General features: G+C 48.7%; 1 protein-coding gene and 1 long non-coding RNA gene across 11 annotated transcripts; both read left to right on the forward strand.

Moving 5' to 3' along the window:
- The first annotated feature begins 160 nt into the window (after positions 1-160).
- On the forward strand, positions 161-24,245 carry depdc5 (DEP domain containing 5, GATOR1 subcomplex subunit). Of its 10 annotated transcripts, none has more exons than XM_086270510.1 (45): positions 161-274; positions 365-507; positions 716-784; positions 864-951; positions 1,044-1,090; positions 1,489-1,574; positions 1,647-1,730; positions 1,812-1,861; positions 2,008-2,077; positions 2,528-2,606; positions 2,679-2,740; positions 2,848-2,917; positions 3,152-3,224; positions 3,291-3,394; positions 3,485-3,559; positions 4,366-4,500; positions 4,579-4,640; positions 5,151-5,224; positions 5,632-5,701; positions 5,789-5,825; positions 5,905-6,025; positions 6,131-6,351; positions 6,417-6,617; positions 7,158-7,293; positions 7,383-7,474; positions 8,188-8,244; positions 8,975-9,158; positions 10,709-10,869; positions 11,028-11,051; positions 11,324-11,444; positions 12,008-12,175; positions 12,283-12,505; positions 12,607-12,743; positions 12,882-12,972; positions 13,160-13,222; positions 14,386-14,483; positions 14,697-14,777; positions 15,978-16,110; positions 20,345-20,444; positions 20,522-20,776; positions 22,134-22,303; positions 22,779-22,950; positions 23,027-23,087; positions 23,707-23,789; positions 23,861-24,245. In XM_086270510.1, the coding sequence occupies exons 3-45, from the start codon at positions 727-729 to the stop codon at positions 24,157-24,159; spliced, it is 4,776 nt and encodes a 1,591-aa protein (XP_086126636.1). In that variant the 5' UTR covers positions 161-274; positions 365-507; positions 716-726; the 3' UTR covers positions 24,160-24,245. The 10 variants fall into 10 exon arrangements, 9 of the variants coding, with proteins under 9 accessions (XP_086126636.1, XP_086126644.1, XP_086126640.1 ...); XM_086270518.1 differs by having other exon boundaries at positions 20,522-20,716; XM_086270514.1 differs by having other exon boundaries at positions 20,537-20,776.
- On the forward strand, positions 13,233-14,284 carry LOC147309239 (uncharacterized). Its single transcript, XR_015125938.1, has 3 exons — positions 13,233-13,951; positions 14,047-14,172; positions 14,273-14,284. It is a non-coding gene; the product is annotated as an uncharacterized LOC147309239 (long non-coding RNA).
- Positions 24,246-24,382: the final 137 nt, after the last annotated feature.

Below are 24,382 nucleotides of genomic sequence, written 5' to 3' on the forward strand. Positions count from 1 at the left end.
TTCACCTGTACACGGTTTTACACACACACACACACACACACACACACACACACACACACACACACACACACACACACACACACACACACACACACACGTGTTGTTAAACTGTGTTGCACTGGCCGGAAATCTAACACTCGGATTATTGTGCCAAAAAAAGCGAAGCCGGAAATGAGCGGAGTTAGTCTCTTGTTTTTCTAACACGCTCTCTGAACTGCCACGAACCAATCGCATCGCTCGTTTCCATGATATGGAGGAAGCGTACAGAGTGTAGGTAATAGTCAGTCACACGACTGCTATATATGTCTGCCTGGAAGCAGTAGCTAAACCTGATCTGAGTTGTTTGGATGCCTTTTCATTGTAGGAAGTTATAACCGCCTTGGTGCTGCTGTCAGGTCGATGCTGTAAGCTGTTACAGCCACTTGTCGTTTGCTAGGCTACAATGCTATCACCATCCGTGGACAATCTGAGCTGCTGGCAGTGAATTGTTGGAGAAATAGAGTTCAGGTACTGTTTTCTTCGTGCCCACGTGTTTATCTCTTCCTTTAGTGTTAAGTAGTAGTTAAGACCGTTATTGTATAAGTCCTGCTTGGCAGCTGCTTGTTGGTCCTCACGGGAAAATGCCATGGCAGCGTCGATACCTTCATATGAGCCAGAATTCAGCTCTCTCATTGGTTTGAGATGTCACTGATGGTCTCGTGGTTTTGTTTCCCAGCCGGTTAAACCATGAAGACCAGTAAGTCCTACAAGCTTGTGCTGCACAAGAAAGGTTTCGGTGGAAGCGGTGAGTAGAGACTCTTCTCCGTGTTTGCTTCTCTGCAAAGATTTGATTGCTTTTGCAAATGAACTTATCCTCCGAATAGACGATGAGTTGGTTGTCAACCCAAAAGTTTTCCCTCAAGTCACTTTGGGGAACATAATTGAGATTGCACATCCCACCGATGAATACAGGTGAGATTATGTGAGATTGCTGTATTTTTATAGGGGTAAGCGTCTGCCATTGAAACTATAATGTGGCCTTGTCCCTTGTGAAATATTCCCAGCCCCCTCCTGCTGCAGGTGAAGAGCCTCAAAGAGGACCTACAGAAAGGTAATCTGAGGTAGCAGCGTGTTTGTGGTGTTTAAACGTGTCATTTATTCTTTATAAGATAAAACCTGATGGCTTATTGCTGCAATAGACGATACGATTGACTTTTTAATGTAGTCGTTTCCCTTTAAGACAGCTTTTCTCTGTTTCTGGGCTGATCAAGGTCTGATCCCTGCTCACACGTGTAGAGGCAGCATCTGAATGCTTGGATCAGTCTGAAGCCTGAGCTGTTACCAGGGTTTTTGTGCTGTGTTTAAAAACAGCACTGTAAATGAAAATGTACTTGCAGGGCTCCTTTGGCCCTGATGTCAGCTTTCATGCTTGCTGGCGCTGTGTGTTTATGTACATGGGTAATATGATAGCTCTGCCTCACAGCTGATGGACATGTTGTCGTTACACAGAGACGATCAGTGTGGACCAGACTGTAGCACAGGCCTTCAAGCTGCGTGCATACCAGGATGTCATCGTTAACATCGTCGACCCTAAGGTACGTTGGCTCCGAGCGCTCCTCGGCCCCTCGACCGTCGCTGGGACACAGTGTCTGTTTTTTGTCTGTCAGGATGTAACGCTGGACCTGGTGGAGCTGACGTTCAAGGACCAGTACATTGGCAGAGGAGACATGTGGAGACTGAAGAAAAGCCTGGTGGGCCATGTGAGCGTCAGGTCCATTTGAATGCTGCGTGCGCAGTGGTATTTACGTTTGCTGTGCTCTGGTTCCTTCCAGGTGAGCACATGTGCTTACGTGACCCAGAAGGTTGAGTTCGCAGGAATCAGGTACATAAATGAAATGACTTCACAGCGCTGATTGTAAGGGTTAACCAGAAGGATGAGGCATTTTAGTGCTAGTGACATTTACGCTTTGTTCACGATGGCGAATGAAGTGAGAGTTTGTCATACTAAAGATGTGTTTGAATCTTCAGAGCTCAGGCCAGTGAACTCTGGGTGAAAGGAGAGAAGGTGACCTGTGGCTACATCAGTGAAGACACCAGGGTAAGTGGAAGAAGATGCTGATGCAGCCATCTGTCGTTACCGCAGCCAAGGAAACGCTGGCCCTGTTTTTATCCATCCCACAGTGTCCGCATGTTGCAAAGACGTTAACATGTCATTGTAATAACCAAGAGTATCAATAAAGTTCCGACTGAAAGGTTTGACCTCCTCCGGTCCTGCATCACTACTTTACTGACTAAAGAGCTAAAAGAAAGTGAATCAGTGTTTTTGTAGCCTGTGGTAGGATGTAGCTTACTTCACATGTATCCTGGTGCTGAACAGGACAGCTCACACCTGGACTCAGACTTGCATGAAGAAGCAACAGCTGTTGTGTCGGTAACTTGATTTGCTGTTTTCCATTGGATATAAAATCTCCCCTGGTGTGGAGGAAAACGCCACAAACGTGTTCTCCACCTGCTTCCTGCTGTCAGACACTATGCTGCTGTGACACAGGTGGTGTTCAGATCTACGTCTGCCATGGTTTACATCTTTATCCAGATGAGCTGTGAGATGTGGGACTTTGACATCTACGGTAAGATGATTTGATGTTTCTGTTTTTAAGGCGAGCTTTTCATGCCGTGTCTAATCCAGCCGTTTCTCTTAGGCGACCTCTACTTTGAAAAGGCTGTCAATGGTTTCCTGTCTGACCTTTTCACTAAGTGGAAGGTTTGTGCTTCTCTTCCTTCGCCCTGTTTGTATCAGCACGCTGCTGTTTCCTCTCAGTCACCATACGAATGATTCTCACGCTCCTCGCATGTTTAATCCCAAACCAGGAGAAGAACTGCAGCCACGAGGTGACGGTGGTACTGTTCTCACGCACGTTCTACAACGCCAAAACATTAGGTCAGTGTGAGCTGAGACGCATGTTTGGTCAGCCTTGTTGCACTGCTGGTTTGCAAACAGGAGGTTTCTCTTTTTCCCCGACTGTGAGTAAAGTAACTGCTCACGCAGGCGGGTGTGGAGGGGGCCCTCGTTCTCTTGTTGTTTGGTTTTGTGTGTAAGCGTGACAAGAACATTTAGCTTTAACGTGTGATGTGTGTTTGCTGGTAGATAAACGCGATATCTTATCTTGTTCAGAGGAATTTCCAGAGATTCTTAGAGGCTCCATCAGAGAAGACCACGAGGGACGCTTCTATGAAGACTTCTACAGGTAAGCATCCCAACACCTGTGGATACCAGCGACAGAGCGGCCTGTGAGTCTGATTCTACTCGTCAGGGTCGTAGCTCAGAACGAGAGACGGGATGAGTGGACGTCGATGTTGGTCACTATCAAGAAGCTCTTCATCCAGTATCCAGTGCTGGTGCGACTGAAGGAAGCAGGTAGTGATCCGTGTCCTTCGCTGACTCGTAGATCTTTGCATTCGTTCCCGTCCACAGTCTGACCCGTGTGCTCGCTCACATTCGTCACAGATGCTTTTCCTGTCGGTTACAACGCCACCGCTGCCCAAGGCAACTACCTGGAAGCCATTAACCTGTCGTTCAATGGTAGGTGCTGCTGCAGCTTCCCTTAAATCTCTTACACATTTTGTTGTCGTTTAAAGGCCCTGTGCAGGATTTTGGTGAAACTAGTGAGTCCTCACACAGAGACAGTCAGTGTGGATTATCATTAAGTCACAGCGTCCACCACAAACTGCTCTGCAGCCATCCTGGAACCAGCAGCGGGGCCATCTGCTGTGATTGGTTGGTGAGAGAAGGAAGACAGGATAAAGACATGCTGTGGAAGAGAGACAGACAGATAATAACAGATATGATTCAGTGCAGAGAGGTCTGTTAACACATAGTGAGTGAAGAAGAAACACCCAATGCATCATGGGAATCCCCGGCAGCCTACGTCTATTGCAGCATAACTAAGGGAGGATTCAGGGTCACCTGGTCCAGCCCTAACTATATGCTTTAGCAAAAAGGAAAGTTTTAAGCCTAATCTTGAAAATAGAGATAGTGTCTGTCTCCTGAATCCAAACTGGAAGCTGGTTCCACAGAAGAGGGGCCTGAAAACTGAAGGCTCTGCCTCCCATTCTACTTTTAAATACTCTAGGAACAACAAGTAGGCCTGCAGAGCGAGAGCGAAGTGCTCTAATAGGGTGATATGGTACTACAAGGTCATTAAGATAAGATGGGGCCTGATTATTTAAGACCTTGTATGTGAGGAGCAGGATTTTGAATCCTGGATTTAACAGGAAGCCAAAACAGGAGAAATCTGCTCTCTCTTTCTAGTCCCTGTCAGGACTCTTGCTGCAGCATTTTCTTTACTATTAACAACCAAACACAGTCAGTCTCCACTGTTCCCTCAGTGTTCGACAAGCACTACATCAACCGGAACTTCGACCGCACAGGCCAGATGTCAGTGGTCATCACGCCTGGGGTGGGCGTGTTCGAAGTCGACCGTCTGCTCATGATTCTCACCAAACAGCGAATGATTGACAACGGTGAGTGAACGTGCAAACACAGCATGCTCGCCAACGAGTAAGCAGACACCGTGTTACAGTTACAGTTTGTCCTTCCAGGGATCGGTGTGGACCTGGTGTGCATGGGGGAGCAGCCACTGCATGCAGTGCCTCTATTCAAGGTGTGTGTGTGTGTGTGTGTGTGTGTCTGTGTGTGTGTGTGTGTGTCTCTGAGTGTGCATGTGTGTGTGTGTCTCTGAGTGTGCATGTGTGTGTGTGTCTCTGTGTGTGTGTGTGTGTGTGTGTGTCTGAGTGTGTGTGTGTGTGTGTGCGCGCGAGTGTGTCTCTGAGTGTGTGCGCGCGAGTGTGTCTGAGTGTGTGTGTCTGTCTGAGTGTGTCTGTCTGAGTGTGTGTGTCTGAGTGTGTGTGTCTGAGTGTGTGTGTCTCTGTGTGTGTCTCTGTGTGTGTCTCTGTGTGTGTCTCTGTGTGTGTCTCTGTGTGTGTGTGTCTCTGTGTGTGTGTGTGTGTGTGTGTGTCTCTGTGTGTGTCTGTCTGTGTGTGTGTGTGTCTCTGTGTGTGTCTGTCTGTGTGTGTGTGTCTCTGTGTGTGTGTGTCTGTCTGTGTGTGTCTGTGTCTGTGTGTGTGTGTGTGTGTGTGTGTGTGTCCCTGATGCTCTGTCCCTCCCACTGCAGCTACACAACAGGACACCACCCGGAGACTCTGGTGTGGGTGACGACTACAACCTTCCTCACTGGATCAACCACAGGCAAGCCCTCATGACTGGAGCCAGTAAGACGAGGTTCAGCCTCAGCGTGTTAGAGCGACTCGTTAGTGAACAAAGAGAGAATATATTTTTCATAATCACCAACAACTGTTTGCATGAAGCTGCCGTCACCTGATGACTTTCATCTCAGGTCTTTGGTGAAACGGCTCCAGACTGAGTAACACTGTGGCTGCTCCCACGGCCACAGTGACAGGCTGAGAGGAGTGTACCCTCGGCTGACCGCGGCCTCGTCCACGCCGAGCTGGAGCTGGGCGTGCTTGTGTCCTGATGTGCAGCATAACTGTAGCTCGTTAGAAGCCTCTGTGTAAACTGCTACGGCTGAATTGAAATGACGATCGATGGCGAGGTGGAGCCGAGTGATTGATTCCCGTTTTGCTCCTCGTCCACAGCTTCTACACTTCCAGCAGCCAGAACTCGTGTGGTTCCTTCACCCCTCGGATTAAACTCGCTGGCCATAAGGTACGTCGGCATAATGTCACTCGCAGCATTGTTGGTGGCCTGAAAAATTGTGTTTCGTGGTTAAAAATCTCATTAACGTATTTCTAGCTTCAAGCAGAGAAGTTCAAGAGCAGCAAAGAGCACAGTAAGTGCTGAGCACCGATCTCTCTGCGTCCTCTGGTTTGTGAAGCAGGAGTCCGATGCTGACTTTGTCATTTTTCCAGCTCTCTGTGTGCCAAAGGACTGTGATAACGCGCTGCCCATACAGGTGGACTACGACGCCTACGATGCTCAGGTGTTCCGACTTCCAGGTCCTTCACGAATTCAGAGGAGCACAAACTTCAGGTAGCTGACTGCTTTGGTGCTTTTGGAGGTAACGGGTATTTAGCACAGAACAGCAGTCAATGACCCCTCAGCTTTGTGATGCAGTAGCGGCTGCTTATCTTTCAGAATGGCTCGAGACAAAGAGAGTGGGAGGAAGAGCTGGGGCTCGGTGGACGTCAGCACGGGCATAGGTGCGTCCCCTCCGGTTCGCTCAGGAGGTCCCGACGAACAACGAAGCCTGGCCTCTGATGACAGCCTGGGTCCCGTGTCCAACATGCTGCTGATACCCCGGATGCCTGCTGCTCAGTATGAAGTCAGCAGTTCTTTGGGATACACCAGCACCAGAGGTAAAGTCCTCCCACCTGCAGGGGTCGCTGTTTCATTCCTTTTCTAATCTGATTGTGTCGCTCAGACCTTTTAGAGAAGATGATGGAGTCTCAGCGGGACTCCAGCGCCCCGGGGAGGTTCACAGTGGGAAGTGCCGAGTCCACGCTGCACATCCGGCCGGGAGGTTACGCTCCTCAGAGAGCGCTCATCAATCCCTTCACCCCATCCAGGATGCCCATGAAGCTCACGTCCAACCGCCGCCGCTGGATGCACACGTTTCCTGTCGGTGAGGTTTTACACAGGAAACACGCTTTGGTTCACAAAGTGTGGAATGAATTCATCCCGGCGCACTGCCAACATTCATGTATGAAGTTTAGTAGTGGTGCCACACATGAGGGGCCGAGGCGATGAAGGCTGGAGCCCCTCTGACATGGTGTCAACACCGGTTCTGATGCAAAGTTTAAACGGGAGGAAAACGTCTCCCTCGGACCGTCCAGCTCGTGCTTCGTTTAGCGTGTGCTACAAAGAGCTGGAAATCCCGTTTATTTAATGTTCCAGTAAAGTTTGTGTTTGAGAAGTTCCCAAACATACACGTGGCAGAGGTCCAGGTGCAAAAACGCCTGGGCCGCCTCTGACACACCAGCTAGTCTCTGTAGAAAGTTAAAAGTATTAAATGGAAAAGCCGGCAGTGTGTCGGCGCTGGCTGCATCCGCACACGCCCAGGTGTCAGCCATGTTTCTTATCTCGCGTAACCTTCGTAGATGATCTAAATGGCAAAGGGCCAACGACTGATGCAGTGAGACTCAGACACACGAGTGTTCAACAGGTCCTTCTGGGGAGGCCATCCAGATCCATCATCAGACCAGGCAGAACATGGCGGAGCTGCAGGACAGCCAGCAGAGAGACCCCGCCCACACCTCTGCGGAGCTGCTGGAGCTCGCCTATCACGAGGCCACCGGAAGGTTAGTCACACTCAGCGGGCAAACATTTGTTCCATAAACAAAGCCCGGCACGCCGAGTGATCGCTGCTTTTTCTGCCTTTTCATTTAAGGCGAAGCACCTCCCGCCACGCAGGAGACAACGGCCTCTATCCCGCTGCAGGAGGGGAGGAGTTCACCGGAAGCCCGGGGAGCAACAACAGCGGTGATACAGCTGCTGAAGCCTGAGCGCTTATCAGTGCTCGTTACGCGTCACCCGAGCTAGCTGCGTTTATCCAGACCGAGCAGAAAGGATCTGTGGCAGTGAGCCGGAGGGTTTGGTTTGGAAAATGTTCTGAGACTAAAACCATGTTGTAGAGAAACACCATCTGTTTATGAAAAGCCGTCAGCGCTGCTGCGGTTTGTCCAGCTAAGAGCCCGCTGAGCGTAACCTTCATCACAGATTCATTCTGACCGTTTGGTTTCAGAGCGTCCTCAGCCCAACGCGTGGGACGGTTTGTCACATGGCGTGTTGGGATCAAAGGTGTATGTGAGGTTTAGTCACGTGTCACAGTGAAGCAGGGGTGTCAAACTCAAATACACAGAATTCAAAATGACGTGCCAAAACACCAACAGAGCATTCTGGGAGTTGTAGTATTAGCAGTACATGCACTGTATGATACTGGCAGGCCAGCTCTAATAGTAATTTTGTATGGCTTTCCGGGCCAAATGTAATTAGGCTGTGGGCCAAATTTGGCCCGCGGGCCAGAGTTTGACACCTATGCAGTGAAGACAGAAGCGTTAGAGCCTGCTGGCAGCATGTCCTCCATGTTTGTAGTTTACGTTTGATTTTTTCCAGAGTTCATTTCAGTGACTGTGTGAAGCCTGGTGCTGTGTGTTTGCACATGCAGGATAACACTGCTGTGTCTTTGTCCACAGGAACTTTCACCAACCGCAGCTCATTTCAGGACTTCTCTGCCGCTGGTGCCGATCCCAGTAAGTTCCAGTTGACTTTATAGAAATGAAATGGGACCAGTTGATGAGTATCACAAATTGTTTGAAAACTGCAGGTAGACTCTGGGATCATAAATATCTGAAATCTCCAAACTGCCACTAAAGCCCGAGCTCCCTGCGAGGGCTTTGGCGGCGAGTCTCTCCGGGGTCGGCAGATATAAACGATGTCACAGGTCACGTGGCGCCGGGTCACCCTCTCCCCGTCCTGCTGTTTTCTAGCTTTCTCTCAACACTTTCTGATGACGCAGCTGAAATGAATTCGCCGTCCTGTCGTCTTCGAACGCCGCGACCTCCTTGCTCTCTGCAGTGTGCTGTTGTTGCATGGCTGTGCAGAGCTTCTGAACCCATTGTTCACCTCTGTGTGTTTGCATGAAGGAGAACTTCACGCCTTTGCTAAGAACGTTTTTCACTTTCTTGTGAGCGATGCCATCACAGCCTGACCGTCACATAACCACAATCTGCATGTGTGATCGCTGCTGCGCACCGTCAGGCCCTCGGGAGCATCAGGCCACTGAGTAACACATCTCTTGTTTTTTCTTCCCCTCTTTTCCACTCTGTGTCGTTCGCACCTCCTCCCTGTCTTCACCCACCACGCTCCCTGATCCTTGCCCCCACATTTGTACCACTCCACTCTGGGTACCTGCATTTGTCTGTGCTGCGGGGATTTGTTGTTTTGCTGTGTGTGCGTGCGTGTGTGTGTGCGCGTGTGAAGGCCTGCTGCTATCTGCACCCCCCACAGTGCCCAGCTTCTGCTGCACAGTGGGAGTGGACTGGAAGTCCCTGACCACGCCGGCGTGCCTCCCGCTTACCACGGACTACTTCCCTGACCGGCAGACGCTGCAGAACGACTACACCGAGGGCTGCTACGATCTGCTGCCGCACAGCGACCTGGACAGGTAGGCTCCGCCCCGTCTGTAGGCGGGGTTTCAGGTTATGACCCGAACGAGTCAGAATCAGCTTCACTGGTTTACAGCTTGTACTCGAGGACACAGGGAGTCTCGGTGTTAGCTGCTCAGCCAGCTGTGGGGGTGGCTGTAGCTCAGGAGGTAGAGCAGGTCACCTACTGATCGGGAGGTTGGTGTTTCCACCCCTGCGTCCTCCAGTCTGCATGTGGGCAGGATACTAACCCCAAGCTGCTCTCCGATGCATCCATCGGAGCGTGGATGTTGTTTGACTCAGCTTGGAGTCAGTGTTTGGGAGACCGGCTGTGAGTGTGTGTAGAGCGCTCGGAGTACTCGGGGAGAGGAGAAAAGCTGTCTAAGAATCAGTGCTTTTACCACTGATACGAGTGTCCAGTCCACACAGGCGTGGGTCTAAACCACAGTTGGTATAAATAATAACTGAGTGACCCGAGTTTTTCTTCCTCGCCTCTGTCAGTGCGCCCCAGGGCGGCTGTGGCCACATGTAGCTGCCATCACCAGTGGGTGGATGTGTGTGTGGATGACTGGATGTAGTGTGAAGCACTTTGGGGTCCATAGGGACGGAGTAAAGCGCTATCCGGTTGTTCAGTCTGACGTCACTAGCCGTGTCTGGGTCTAAACTCCGCTGCAGGTCCATATATCAAACGATCACTGTGGCATTACTGAGAGTTGAAAAACTGTCTAAAGTCTTTCATCTTTAATAAAATGATCAGCGTTCTGCTCTACCAGGTGTAACAATTGAGTTTAACATCCAGGCATCCATGAAAACGGAATTTATGACATTTAACGGAGTTAGAAGTTAGCAGGAAGTTAGCTCGCTAGCTTCTATCTAAATACAATATAGCATGTCCTGACTGCGGGGCTTTGGAAACAAATTAAAACGTACAGCTCTGTTATCACTTCCAGCATAAATGAAGACAGAAAACTAAACAGCAGTGACGTTTGTAGGGTTACTGAAGTTGGGCTAGCTGGTATATAATGATGTGCTACGTGACCGCTAGCGACACAGCTATGTTAGCATAATATAAACAAGCTAACTTTTTTTCCACTGGATAAAAGTTAACGTGAGTGTTCTCGGTGGTCAGGAACAAATGTAATCGCATGGCAGGATGCTGTAAAAGGACCAAACTTCAGCCAGGAGAACAACTGAGATAATCCATCCACAATACGAGGTTAGTCATTCATATACTGCTGCATGGGCTGGGCTGTAGTTACATCCTAAGGTTTTAAAAACTGAGCTTAAATAAATGATTAGTGGTAATAAAAGCCGAGGGAGGTCAACAGTGATCACTGACTGTTTTAGGAGCTTTTTGAGATCAAATAGAAGAAAATACAAAACATTAAACATGTTAACAACACAAAAGCCATATTAAACGCAGACTACTTTAGACCCGGAAGTAGGATTCGTCGCGTCATCACTGAACAACCGGATACCATTTCTCTGGTTAAAGAGAAACTTCGAGGTTTCCTGTCTACAATCATATTTCTGAAACAAGATGCGCCCTCCATCTTTGTTCTCCTGTCAGGCGTGAAGATGACGTTCCCGTGATGGGTGCATCTCAGGTGTTTGAGGAGTTCATCTGTCAGAGGCTGATGCAGGGCTACCAGATCATCGTCCAGCCCAATAACAGAAAACAGCAGCCCGCTGTGGCCACGCCCCTCGGCAGCAGTCCGCTGTACTCCAGAGGTGAAAGAACTCTTTGTAATCTATTACATCGTCATCATTAGTCTGAGCAAACACAGAGGAAGCAGAAACAAATAAAGCAGCCGTACTTTGTAGTAGTCTTCAGAGTATCTGTTTGTGTTTACAGCTGAAAACTGAATTTAAAAGTTTTGCTTTTTCAGTTTTTAGAAGAAGGCCGGCTCGAGGTATGTGACAGTGCGAGCTCTGTTTTCAATCACTGGATGGTGGGTGCACGTATGATGTTGGATGCTGTTCTTTCCAGTTGCACATTGAGTGCAGAGCCGGTCTGTAGATGAAGACGAAACGACGCGTCTTCTCTTTGGGCTGCAGCTGCTTATCTGTCAACCTTCAGTCATAATAACCGTAGAACAGACGTCCGTGTGCCAGCTGTGGCGTCTTAAAGAGAAACGCCAGATGTTTGTCACTACGTGTGACCCGATTCTTCTCGTGTCTTCAGGTCTGGTGTCTCTGCGTCGGACAGAGGAGGAGGAGAGCGTTTACTGGGTCAGCATGGGCCGCACCTTCCACAAAGTCTGCCTCAAAGACAAGATCATAACGGTTACTCGCTACCTGCCAAAGTGAGTGCACCCGGCCCAAATACACCAACACGAGAACCAGCAGGCGTGTCCTGTCAGAGCAGGGCTCTTAGTCCTGCGCAGGCCCCCCTCTGAGGACCCGTGCCTGGATCCACACTGACGTGTAGAAACAGACGGAGGCAGCAGCAGCTTTTGTTAATAAGTAATGAGATAAAAACAATAATTATTTGGCTAAAATCCAACTTTACTTTTGTGTAGATTGATAGCTTAAAGCAGTATTTGGAATTACTAAGTAGAAAAGTAATCCATTACTAGTAAAAGTAACGGATTAAGTGGTTGAAATGAACTGAATGTAACTGTTGGCTGAAGCTGGTAATTACATGTTGTGTACGATGGAGGTGATGGAGCCGTCTGAAGCAGAGCACGCGTGGTGACAGACTGAACTGGTTTAACTGGTCGCTGCGACTCCAGGACACTCTGTCTGCAGTTGTGAATGAACGAGCCGAAGAATCGTTGGCTGATGTGACGCGTGGAGACATACGTGAACTGTTTCTCATGTTAGCGCGAACGCCACGCTGGCACCAACAGCAGCTCGTGTGTTTCAGGTACCCGTACGAGTCGGCTCAGATCCAGTACAGCTACAGCCTGTGTCCTCCGCACTCTGATGCTCAGTTTGTTTGCTGCTGGGTCGAGTTTGGACACGAGAGACTGGAGGAGTACAAGTGGAACTACCTGGACCAGTACATCTGCTCTGGTGGCTCGGAGGACTTCAGGTAGCAGTGCTGTCGGGACGTTACTGTCCTGTTACCGTAGCATTTGAATAACTTCCCACATCGTGTATGTAATATGCACACGCCAGTCACTTCCTCTGCCTCCCCAGTTTGATTGACTCGCTCAAGTTCTGGAGAACTCGCTTCCTCCTGCTGCCGGCCGGAGGGGCTCGTCGGGTGGCGGATGGGGAGGGACACTGGGACGTTTACGGGGAGGGAGCGGGTGCTGGAGCGGGTAACAGCGGGGACTGGGTCCTGTTGGACGGCTTCATTCGTTTCCTGGAGGGTCTCAACCGTATTCGGCGCCGGCACCGCTCTGACAGGATCATCAGGGTGAGATTTTGATTGCAAGCACATCAAAGTGGAGCTCGTTACAAACCACTGATCTGCAGTGTTGTTGGCGCTGACGCATCGTTTTCTTATCTGATATGCAGCAGAAGAGTGCGCCCCTCAAAGGGCTCCAGGTGACCAGCCCGCTCTCTCCGTACCCCGCTGAGCCCGTGGCGCCACCACAGGGCAAGAAGGGCACGTCAGCCTTATCAGCCCTGCTGGAGATGGAGCAGAACCAGAAGTGCGTGTCCCCTGGACCTGTGGCTGTCTGAGCCTTGTATCACGTTCATGGTTCTTCACAGAACTTTAGGGCTATGTAATTATTCTGTGGTTTGCTGTGCAGCGTGTCAGTCTTTATAAATGTTGTGCTTCGTGTCAGGACACTGGAGGAGACGGCGAAGCCCTCAGCAGCCGTCGGTGACCCTGCAAGTGTGACCGCAGCTCCCACATACGTAGACAGCCCCCGCAAGGTGAGGATGTGTGCGCCCGGCAGAACACGTCCTTTTGCTTCACGCTGAGCAGACACGTGTGCGTTTATGGTGCTTTGGTGTGCAGCTCTTGCTTTCTCTCCTTCCATGTGCTTCCTGCCATCATCTGTTTGGTTCCTGTTGCTTTGGGTGTTTGATCCTGGCTTGTGTTCTTCCTGTATGCTGACAGGACGCGGCCTTTATTTTGGATTTTATACGTAGCCCTCGTTCCTCCTACATCTGTCACTCTCAGGTTAGTATCGGGGATGCTGGGTGTGCACGTGTGTGTCGTTTGCTGTGTCGCTGCCTGAGCATGCTTTGCAGCAGTGCTCGTAGTGATGTTTGCTGAGACCTCCTCGCACTGGGATCACGTTTGTTTGCATGTTTTATGGCTGCTTATTGCATTGAATCTAGTGTCAGATTAGTAATAATCCAGTGCAGTTTCTGCATCACTAACATTCAGTTTCTCAGCCCGTCCTGTTTCCTCACGTGGTGCCTGTACATGCAGATGTTTGATGGTGTGCACATGTCTGTTGTACCTGACCACATCTGTTCATGTATTGTCCTTACGCTGGTGCTTTCCATTAATGATGTACAAACACAGAGAGACCAACTATAGAGCAGGGTTGTCAAACTCGTGGCCCGGGGGCCACTTGGGGTCCATATATTGACATGTAGAAATTAGGGCTGTTAACGTGTTAACACGTGTTAGTCCGTCGTCACGGTTACGCAATTCAAACTGTCAACACAATGAACCGTCTGCAGCGCAGAACGACCCAAAATCCCTGAAATGCGTCTGTCAGAGTCTCAGGTAGTTTGTATGAAGTGCGTCCACTAACACGTGCTAACACGTTAACGTTGACAGCCCCGTAGAAATCTCCGTTTCTACAGTTTGAAGCGACTTTTTTGTTTGATGTTTTTATTCATGTTCACCATGAGCCGAGAGCACAAACATGCTGAGCCATTGGCTGTTAGAAAAAAGGTTTGTGTTGTTTTCCAATGTTTGACATTTAAAAAAACAAAACTACATTTTAGCTGAGCTTGTATCAAAGTTTCATCTCAACTCTTGTTTTCCAGCTGAGGAAAGCAGAAAACTGTCATTTAGGCCACAGCTTGGGATGAGGCAACTAAAACATTATTATCTGCAGCGTTGCCTCCAAGCACAGCTCCTGTGAGCTGCTGTCTCAGCACCTGAACACAAAGGTAGCTTTCCATCAGCCATGAAGCACACTGGGAATGACATCCTGTCTCATCCCGCTGTGGGAACAGATGACTTTGTGTTAAACGGCTCATTGCTGTGCAGACCCACACGCGTCCTTTGTGTCGGTGTGGCTGACACCGTCGGCATGTGCAGATACCACCAGAGTGACGAACAGTGTGTAATGTGGGAAACCTTTGTGACGTGTGCGACTGTAGCTGGCGGCTGAGACGAGCGAGGCTGCAGACAGAGGAGTTCAGCCCGGAGCAGCAGCGCAGCCTACAGGAGAAGCTGCAGCCTGCAGCACCGACGTCAGGTGACCTGCTCTTTTATGTACTCGGATACTTTAGAAACATTAAGCTCATCCAAGTTTTCATGAGGTCAACACTTGTCAGAAAAACAGTTTGTAGAATGTGGTTAAACTGAGACCGTTGCTTTTAGCGCCTCGTGTAGAGGAAACGCCCACGTTATTTTGTATCGTGACTTCAGTGCACGGAGCTGCTAATTCCACTCACTGATGTGTTCACAGTGGGCAGTCTGCAGCAGGAGTCCTCTCTCTGTCCTCTTCCTCCACACTCATGGAGATCCTGGAAGCGATCAAACATCCCACGTAAGATTCCTTTTTAATGTCTCCTGATTGTTTGGGACCAATGAGTCGGTACGATAACGGAGGAAAATCTATGAAACGTTAGCACGTGTGTCTCCCCGTGGGCCACTGCCAGCAGGAATGGCCAAAACTAACGTGCTCAGATAAAAACATACTTCAGGGTTCTTGTGGTCGCTGGATATCTGCAGGTGAGATAAGAAGAACATTTCTAACAATCTGAACTTCCAAATGAAAAGTGCCAGTTTGTTTCAGTCTAGGGCGGGGCCATATCATACCGTTCACGGTAACACCGGTGTAATGTTGGGCAACGATAAGAAAATGATGGCGATAGAATATAGGTAAAATGCACATGCGCGGTGCCTTTGTTTACATACGCACATGGCGGAAAAATCATGGCGGCGACGCAGAATGAGAAGAGCGAAAGCGGATCGTTGAGTGAAACCATGAACCTGAACTGGTTTGTAAAAATGCTGCAGCTTCACTGGTGTGGAACTGGTTTAGCTTTCGTCCGTCAGATACACAACAAAGCACTATTTTTGGTAGCGCATGCTAGCGGGCCGTCGTTATTACCGTGTTGTTTGGAAAATACGGCGCACTTAAAATCAATCCTTTGATTTGTCTGAAAGTCGACAGAGCCCCTTATAATCCCGTGTGCCTTATGTATGAACTCTGGTTGTGTTTACTGACCTCGAAACGATTTTATGTGCACGGCGCTCGAAAATCTGTCAAATGTTTCAGTACGACTTTGCTAAGCTACGAAGCCGCACCGCTCGATGGATTGTTGGAGCTTTACGGCTATCGTAGGCGGAGCCTCGCGGAGTGATACGTACTGTGCTTCAACATAATGTTACCGTATTGTGTGTGTTTAACCTCTTTTTAAGTGTTGTGGATATTATACATGGTTATGCTGAGGATGTGTCGGCCAGTTTCCACTGAAATGCCTTTTGGTTAAACTGTCAGTGAGGAATTTGCACTGTTACATGTTTATATAACTTTAATGCAGATAAACAGCTGCTTGTTTAAGTGAAAATACATTGATGGGGTTTTTGCACTAATAAAGTTGTGGAGTTGTAAAGTATTTTGTCTAGGGTCAATTATATGGTTATCGCAAATTTTCAACTGTATATGGTGATGAGTATTTTTGGTCATATCGCCCTGCTCTATTACTCTCTGCAGTGATTTGTCTGTGTGGTTGCATTACAGGACGGGCGTACAGCTTCTCCCAGAGCAGAAGGGCCTGCCGCTCAACTGCTTTATCAGCGCAGAAGTGGTTCATTGGCTGGTCACTAACGTGGAGGGTGTGGCCACACAGGGGATGGCGGTGGATATCATGCAGGTAGGACTTCCTGGTGCCAACTTTGATTCAATGTGACGAGATGGAGGATGTTTGTTGCTGCTGATTAGAGTGTGAGTCATAACTGCAGTGTAGGCCACGCTGTTAGTTTGCAGCCTGCATGTGGCTCCAATAGTCAGATACGATGTAGCAAAGCTGTTTGTTAATGGAGGATCTTCGCCGCACCAGGAAGGACGGCCCCGCCGTGTTAGCTCAGCCAGGCTGTGAAGACGAGCACGGCAGATCTAAGCTGCTGCTTGAACCCTTGTGTTGTCCTCGAGTCATTTTTGACCCGAAAAGAAATCTTTTTCATCAAAAATGTGTTTTTTATTCATCAAATGGTCTGAAGATAACAGGAGTTATTCAGTACTATGCTATACATGATCGGAATAAGTTTTAAGTCATTTGATTTATTTATGGGGTTGTTATTGGATTTACTAACACCTGCTGTCCTCAGGGGTCAAAAACGACCCCAATGTGTTGCCAATGTGTTGCCAATGTGTTGCCAATGTGTTGCCAATGTGTTGCCAATGTGTTGCCAATGTGTTGCCAATGTGTTGCCAATGTGTTGCCAATGTGTTGCCAATGTGTTGCCAATGTGTTGCCAATGTGTTGCCAATGTGTTGCCAATGTGTTGCCAATGGCCACATTGTCACACCAAACTGCTTTCACACATCTTTGATCACTGATGTGTAACAAGAACAACAACAAGATCGTGGCGCAAGAGTTGGGACTAGTAAAGCGCTATACAAATACAGGCCACTTACCAACAACACAATTTGTTTACACAGCGCCAAATCACAACAACAGTCGCCTCGAGGTGCTTCATGTTGTAAGGTCGACCCTACAGTGATGCATACACAGAAAGTATGAAAAGTAAAAAAATTACCATGTTGTGGAAAATGATGAGCAGCAGAACAAAGCACATATTGTCCTCTAGTATAATGAGGAAGAATCAATGGTCAGGAAGATCCAGAGTTAGAAGATAAAGAAAATGTTGCCAATATTTAGAGCACATGCTACCCTTTCTCTGAAGAAGCCCCCACATCACCCACCCACAGGAGTGGAAGAAGGCTATGAAGTGAAATAGAAGATGTGTCAGAGGACTACACATCTTCCACTTCAGTTATGATGAAGATCAAGAAAGAGATGATGAGATGAGAGAGCCTTTATTTGTCAGCTGCAGGTCTTTTGCCCACAACCGAGATGACAGACCTTGCCGACCGTACAATACATACAATACAAACATCACATTGGGGAGACAGGTCAGGCGAGGAAAAAAACATCGAAATGTGTAACACAGAAGGATAATACAGGAATGCACAGATATCAACACACCACAGCACAACAAACACAGACAGCAACATGGGAAAGAGTCCCAGTGTGTACATCTGATCTGGGACCGCTGCAATCTTCGACTGCGCCTCCAACTGACCCGATGTCCACATCAGAGGGGAGGTAAGCGTTGGAGGTGGCGTTGGATCCGGGGTAGGGAGGGTGATGCGTCAGTGAGTGCTTATCAGTATCAGTATATGTATGTGTGTGCGTGTCCAGAGTTCAGCTGAGTCAGTGTCCTCCTCCCTGCTAGGCTAAGTAAACAGTCTTCCAGCCAACCCAGGTGGGCTTGCATGGAATGGGAAGAACAGTCTAAACACAGTCGTTATCAGGGAGTTGTTGTTCAGCTCCAGCCTTGAGCCCACAGCTGGTGCCGAAGGGGTATCCACAAAAGTGATGGAGGTTTTTACTTTAGTGCGAACAGCTCATATGAATTTCAAAGCAGTTCTACAGTCCAACACTGGTCTCTCAATCTCCCGTTGGAGAGCCGCGAGCTCTCATACTTGCGTTCTGTGACGTTGTCATTTCTTGTGCTCAAGGAGCCGATTCTGAGAACTCACAACCACAGTGAGCCTCCCCGAGATGTATCCAGTCTGCACTCAGAGATCTTATTCTGAGCCTCTCCCATCGTTTCAATCCCAGCGGGCAGCCTTGTGGGGGTTTGAACAGCCGGTTCCGCTTCCTTAATTCTTCGATAAGTCAGGGCCAAGCCAGCTCCGATCAACCAGAACCCTGTTACCATGGTTCTGAATAGTTAGATATCTTCAGCACTCAGGCTCACCCGAGCCCAGACTTCTCGTTGAGAAAGGGGTGTCAATTGCATTTAGGGACCAGTTGATCCAACCCATAATTCCTCTTTTAGGTTTTAGAGAACAGACTGTGAGAGAGTGTTCCAGGGAAAAGTAATACAAAAAACACGAGACTAGACAAGGACATAAGCAGGGAAGATAAGGGAGAGGAGAAAAGTGCGTTCGCCAGGTCCCATACTCCTTCAGTTGCTTTTCTACTCGAGCACTGAAAGCATTATACACCATGTATTCTGCTTCTATTCTGCTTTTTAACGTTCACATGCCAATGGATGCATCAGAGACCAAGTTGGGGTTCAGTAACTTGCCCAAGGACACCTTGGTAAGAACTCCAGACTAAAGCACACAGAGATTGAACCAACAACCATCCAATTAGCAGACGACCTGCTCTACAGCCAACTCAATGACAAACAAGGAGGGACAACGAGGGACTTCTTATGGTTTTCTGTTAACAATGGCTTTCTTCTTGCCACTCTTCCATAAAGGCCAACTTTGTGCAGTGCACGACTAATAGTTGTCCTATGGACAGATTCCCCCACCTGAGCTGTAGATCTCTGCAGCTCGTCCAGAGTCACCATGGGCCTCTTGGCTGCATTTCTGATCAGTGCTCTCCTTGTTCGGCCTGTGAGTTTAGGTGGACGGCCTTGTCTTGGTAGGTTTACAGTTGTGCCATAATCCTTCCATTTCTGAATGATGGCTTGAACAGTGCTCCGTGGATGTTCAAGGCTTGGGAAATCTTTGTGTAGCCTAAGCCTGCTTTAAATGTCTCAATAACTTTATCCCTGACCTGTCTGCTGTGTTCTTTGGGCTTCATGGTGTTGTTGCTCCCAATATTCTCTTAGACAACCTCTGAGGCCGTCACAGAGCAGCTGTATTTGTACTGACATTAGATTACACACAGGTGCACTCTGTTTAGTCATTAGCACTCATCAGGCAACGTCTATGTGCAACTGACTGCACTCAGACCAAAGGGGCTGAATAATTACGCACACCCCACTTTGCAGTTATTTATTTGTAAAGATGTTTGGAGTCATGTCTGATTTTCCTTCCACTTCTCACGTGTGCACCACTTTGTGTTGGTCTTTCACCTGGAATTCCAATAACATTGATTCATGTTTGTGGCTGTAATGTGACAAAATGTGGGAAAGTTCAAGGGGCCCAATACTTTTGCTGTGTGTGGGTGTGTTGATTCTTACTGCCGTGCATCCAGCAGAGTCGCTACGGCCAGTTTATGACATCCTGAGTCTGGCAGGGAAGTTTTCATGCTGAAACAAGATTTATCATAGAAGCACAAAAGTGATATCATTTCATGATGAAGACCCAATAGAAGATCATCAGGTAATGAGTTGGAATAAAGTTGAATAAATCCTTGAAACAGAGATGGATGATATTTTATACTTGTTGCTTTATAAACAGTCAAAGCAAACGGAGCCTTTTTGAGCCCAGAGGACAACAGATGTGATTAGAAGTAGTTTAAAAACAGCTTTCTAAATGAACTTTGACATAAACCCGTCTGTGATCATCTGTCAAAGCAGCCGACTCTGGCTGTGAAACAATAATCACAATAACTGATCATTAAATTTATTTTTTACCTGAAAACAAAGAAACATTTGGTATAAATCAGGTTTTATCAGACTTCGATTTGAAATGCAATAAAAATAGTGTCAAAATGTTTGAATTAAGTTTTAATTAAAAGTGTGGAAAAATCCACCTCATATTAATTAAGTATCAATCAAACCAGATGAGGACAAGTTTGACCCCTGAGGGCCACAGCTGTGATTATGTGCTGCCATTTAACTTTTATAAATGCTTCAAAGAAACCTTTCTCACTGGAGTTCAACACACAGCACTCTGTGGTTCATCAGACAGTCAAAATAATCGGAACATTTTCTTGTCTCGTTTTATTTTCGCTCAAAAACAGACGATACTTTATGTAAACAAGGTCTGTGGCCCTAAAATGCAAAGTGAAAGGTCAGTTTTGTGGTGAGGGCCACAGCTGTGAGGAATCTGGAGGACATTATGAGGGCTCGGCTTGCAGCCACTCTCCTCTGTCCATGTCATCTGAATGTAGTGACCATAAACTGACTTCTATGTAGAAAATGTTGGATGAAGGTTTGGTGACGCACGCCTCGGGGGAAGCCATGCGCACCTTTGTCTACGGCTTCTACTTCTACAGGATAGGGGGAGAGAAGGACGGTGAGTGAACAGGCACACGGACAAACATCCTTTTAACTCGGCGAATACATTTTAAACGTGTGGTTATTCTCATACAGCCGTTTCCCCTGTAGGCGCCACCCCCCCGCTCTCCACCGCTGCAGGCGGGGGCTGGTCCACTGCAGCACTAGAGGATTTTTCCCTGTTCCAAAGAAAGTGGTTCGAGGTGGCCTTCGTGCTGGAGGAGCGGCGCCCCTGCGACCTCCCGGCCTTCCTCCTGCCCTGGCTGCCCAGCCGACCAGCTTCCTACGCAAGTAGGCACAGCTCCTTCAGCCGCAGCTTTGGAGGACGCAGCCAGGCCGCTGCACTGCTAGGTACACCCAGCCCGACCCACACCGTCTAATGCAGTCTGATGCAGATCGTACTGCAGCCTGCCTCAGGGGGCCGGCTGAGCCCAGCGTGTCACCAAAGGTGAACAGGCTGCATTTGTTTGGGGATGTTGGTCCAGTGCTGCACAAGCCAAAGGGGAAGTCCTGAGTGCCTGTAGCCTCTGATAGTTATTTAGGATTGGATTATGGCTGTAGCATCACAGCCAACATCTGCTCAACTCTGCACCCTCCAGCTGTTGGCCTTGGATGCATCAACACTCGTGGTTTTCAGTTTGCACACATTTCCTTTGTTCCTTCAGTTTTTGTAGCAGCAGTCCTCACACACACAGACAACTGTAGCACAGCAGTGAATCGATGTGTGACTGCAGTCAGTGGCCCTGATGCACAGTGTGCTTCTGCTTCTTCTTTGCATGTATTTGCAGTTTTCGTAGATTAACAGACGATGCTGTACTGCACCCCAAACTGAAAACGACGAGCCTACATGTAAAACCCACAGACGTAACATCCAAACCTCATTTACCATCGTTCGTGTTTGTCCCTGACATCGTCCTCCCCCTGCGCCGTCACTGACACAGATGCAGGGCTCAGCTGGCCTCACGGGCGCCTGCAGATCTGCACGGGACAGCTGGCGTTGTGTTCTGCAGTGCATGCACACTACCTGTAGTTCTAATAGTATCCATGTGATCAAATAGCCCCCTCAGTGCATGCTGTGTGGTTAGTGCATAAGCAGCAGTAGTTGCACTGGTGGTGTGGAGTCTCGGTGCACGCTGTGGTGTCAGTGGCTGTGGGTTACTAGTGCTGTGGTGTGCGTTGTCCTCACCTGTCCCTCTGCTGCCTGCACTCATGCTTGTTTCTTGCTTCCTGCAGCCATTAAATGCATCATTTGTTAAAACATTGCTGTTTTGCAGCTGGACTGGCTTAAACTTTGCATCCAGGAGCTGGAATAATGCGCCCGTACCTGGAAACATGAATGTTAGCACAGTGATAAAGCTGGTGCCAGTTTGCAGAGGTTCCTGTATCTGTGCAGCCATGTGCACTAAACGGTCCACATCTGGAGCTTCAGTCTTACATATAAATATTCAGAATTAAGAAACAAAAATAGTATATCAACACATTAGTTGGTAATAAGTGCTGGCTCACATACCAGACTGTATATGAATACTTATTCAAAGCTGGTGTGTAATCTAGAAAACAGAGCGTCAGTCAGTGTCGATCCAACCTTGGAGGGTCGTCCATGAAGCCGTCAGCAGCTGTGCTCTTCATCATGCCTCAGCCTCTCCTTTTCTTTGCTGCTTTGTCTCCCGTCTTCCTGTTTTCCCACCCTTGTCCACGTGTCCTGTAGCTGCTACAGTTCCAGAGCAGAAGACGGTCACTCTAGACGTGGACGTCAACAACCGCAGTGACCGAACTGAGTGGTGCAGCTGTTATTACCACGGCAACTTCTCCCTCAACGCTGCCTTTGAGATCAAGCTGCACTGGATGGCCGTCACTGCTGCAGTGCTCTTTGAAATGGTAAGCACGTGTCCTGGTTCAAAGCAGCGCTGCAGTCAAAGCCAGCGTGTGCATCCCTCTAACGTCCAAACTGCAGCTCAGCTCTGTTTGATGCATGGTGTGCACAGAGTATACATGCAGTATGTACATGTGCTGCTGTAGCAGAATAGAAACATGAATGCTGTGAGAGCACAGACACTGTCTGTGGGAGTGTCACTGTGTCATTATGTGATGAATGAACCACACCGAGGGGAGACAGGCCGAGTAAAGTGAATCGTTTGTGTGGCTGTGCACAGTGACGCTGCAGGTCGTACGTTTGAGCTCCACAGAGAACAGCTACAAACACACCCGCTGCACTGGAGCACAGTGACGGTGTGACAGATTTACTGCTGTGCTTTGAGAGTGTGAAAAATAAGAGCCGTCAGGCAGCCATAATCTTTACATGAGCCCAGAGGAAGTGTCTGATTCATAGGTTTTAACGGTCACTGTCCATCAGGTCCAAGGCTGGCACAGGAAGGCGGCGTCCTGTGGTTTCCTGTTGGTGCCGGTGCTGGAAGTTCCCTTCGCTCTGACGTCCTGCCTGTACGGAGACCCGCTGAGAGCGCAGCTCTTCATTCCTCTGAACGTCCACTGCCTGCTGAAGAATGGCAGCGACAACCTTTTTGAAGGTTCCCGCCTCTCTGAACGAGTCTTTCGTGTGCGTCCATGTGGCTCAGTGACAACATGTGTCCTGTCATCACACAGGGTTTGAACCGGAGACGTACTGGGACAGGATGCAGCTCTTTCAGGAGGCCGTCCTCTACAGGTTGTAGTCGCTGTCTGCACTGTGCTGTCAGTTACACATGGAGCGCTGCGTTAGCTGCTGCAGGGCTAAACATGTAAAGAAACATGCATTACTCTTCTGTTGCTTCTAGTTTTGACACGCAGGCTTCTGTGATCTGTTAGAAACACTCCACAGCGTTAGATTCATGAATGTTCTGCTCTTTGTTTCAGCCATTTCAGTGTTTCTTTGACTTCCTGTTATTCTATCGACCTACGGCTTTATCGTGTTTGAATCTCACATGTAAACCTTGGCTGACCCTGTTGCGCTAACTTGACGTTGGATACAAGCCGATTAGCTTTAGCTGCTAACTCTAAACATGGTTACTTATAACAGCCGTGAATCTAAACGGACAGACTCGAGTAAACACGAACACGTGATGGGGCAGGAGATGAAATGATCAGAAGCTGTGTGGAAGAAAGAGGCGCTTGCTTCATGTTACTTTCCTGTGAGGTTTGTGCTCTGTGGCAGCGTGAAGCCAGCGCTCATCGTGTCGTTCTACGTTTACAACTCCGCCCCTTTCCTGAAATCAGAGTTTAGGATTTTCAGCTTAACGTTCTCCATCATGCTTCACTTTGTGTGAACACTGTACTCTTTCTACCAGGTTTGGCTTCGTGCATGACAAGTTTTCTGCTTCCACCTTTAATTTCCCGTCTGAGAACAAGCCTCAGTACATCCACGTCACAGGTTAGTCCCGTCACAGCACAGACACCCACTGTGTTTGTGGGAAGCTGACCAGTTTCACCGCCTCGTTTCAGGCACCGTGTTCCTGCAGCTGCCGTACGCTAAGAGGAAGTATTCGAGCGGGCAGCAGCGCCGCCGTAGAAACTCCACCACCTCCAACAGCCAGGGCCCGTTCGGAGGGGAGGAGAGGGTGGGCTACTACTGGGCCTACAACACCATGCTGACCAAAGCGTGGAGAACCGGAGTGCTGGGCGACGAGCGGCTGGCGGACCGGCTGCTCAGAGACTTCACCGACTTCTGCAGCAACAAAGACAACAGACTTCAGAGCTTCTGGGACGGCTGCCAGGAGAAGATGAACGCCAGCGCTCCCTGACAGCAGCGTTAAAGCCGCGCTGCGCATCGCGCTGCCTGCTGAGAGCTGCTGCTGGCAGCTCTCAGCCTCACAACAGCAATAAAACTACACAATTGAAAGCTTCGTGTTGTTTGTCGTTATCACAGATTTCACATCAACCTGTTTGTTTGTTTGTTTTTACATTTTCACACTTTCACCTCCGTCTTTCACATTTCGTCTTGCGGACGTGATTCATTCCTTTATT

This window comes from Aulonocara sp. 'chitande type north' Nkhata Bay, linkage group LG18 (assembly GCF_057382095.1).
Source record: "Aulonocara sp. 'chitande type north' Nkhata Bay isolate Kocher_YH1m ecotype deep benthic linkage group LG18, A_spYH_male_GT1.1, whole genome shotgun sequence".
Taxonomy (NCBI): domain Eukaryota; kingdom Metazoa; phylum Chordata; class Actinopteri; order Cichliformes; family Cichlidae; genus Aulonocara; species Aulonocara sp. 'chitande type north' Nkhata Bay.

Excerpts from the sequence above, each read along its gene's own strand:
- depdc5 (XM_086270510.1), top strand. The coding sequence starts at position 727 with ATGAAGACCAGTAAGTCCTACAAGCTTGTGCTGCACAAGAAAGGTTTC. Across the intron at positions 3,560-4,365 it reads CATTAACCTGTCGTTCAATG|TGTTCGACAAGCACTACATC; the intron begins GTAGGTGCTGCT and ends CTGTTCCCTCAG. Across the intron at positions 5,826-5,904 it reads CAAGAGCAGCAAAGAGCACA|CTCTCTGTGTGCCAAAGGAC; the intron begins GTAAGTGCTGAG and ends TCATTTTTCCAG.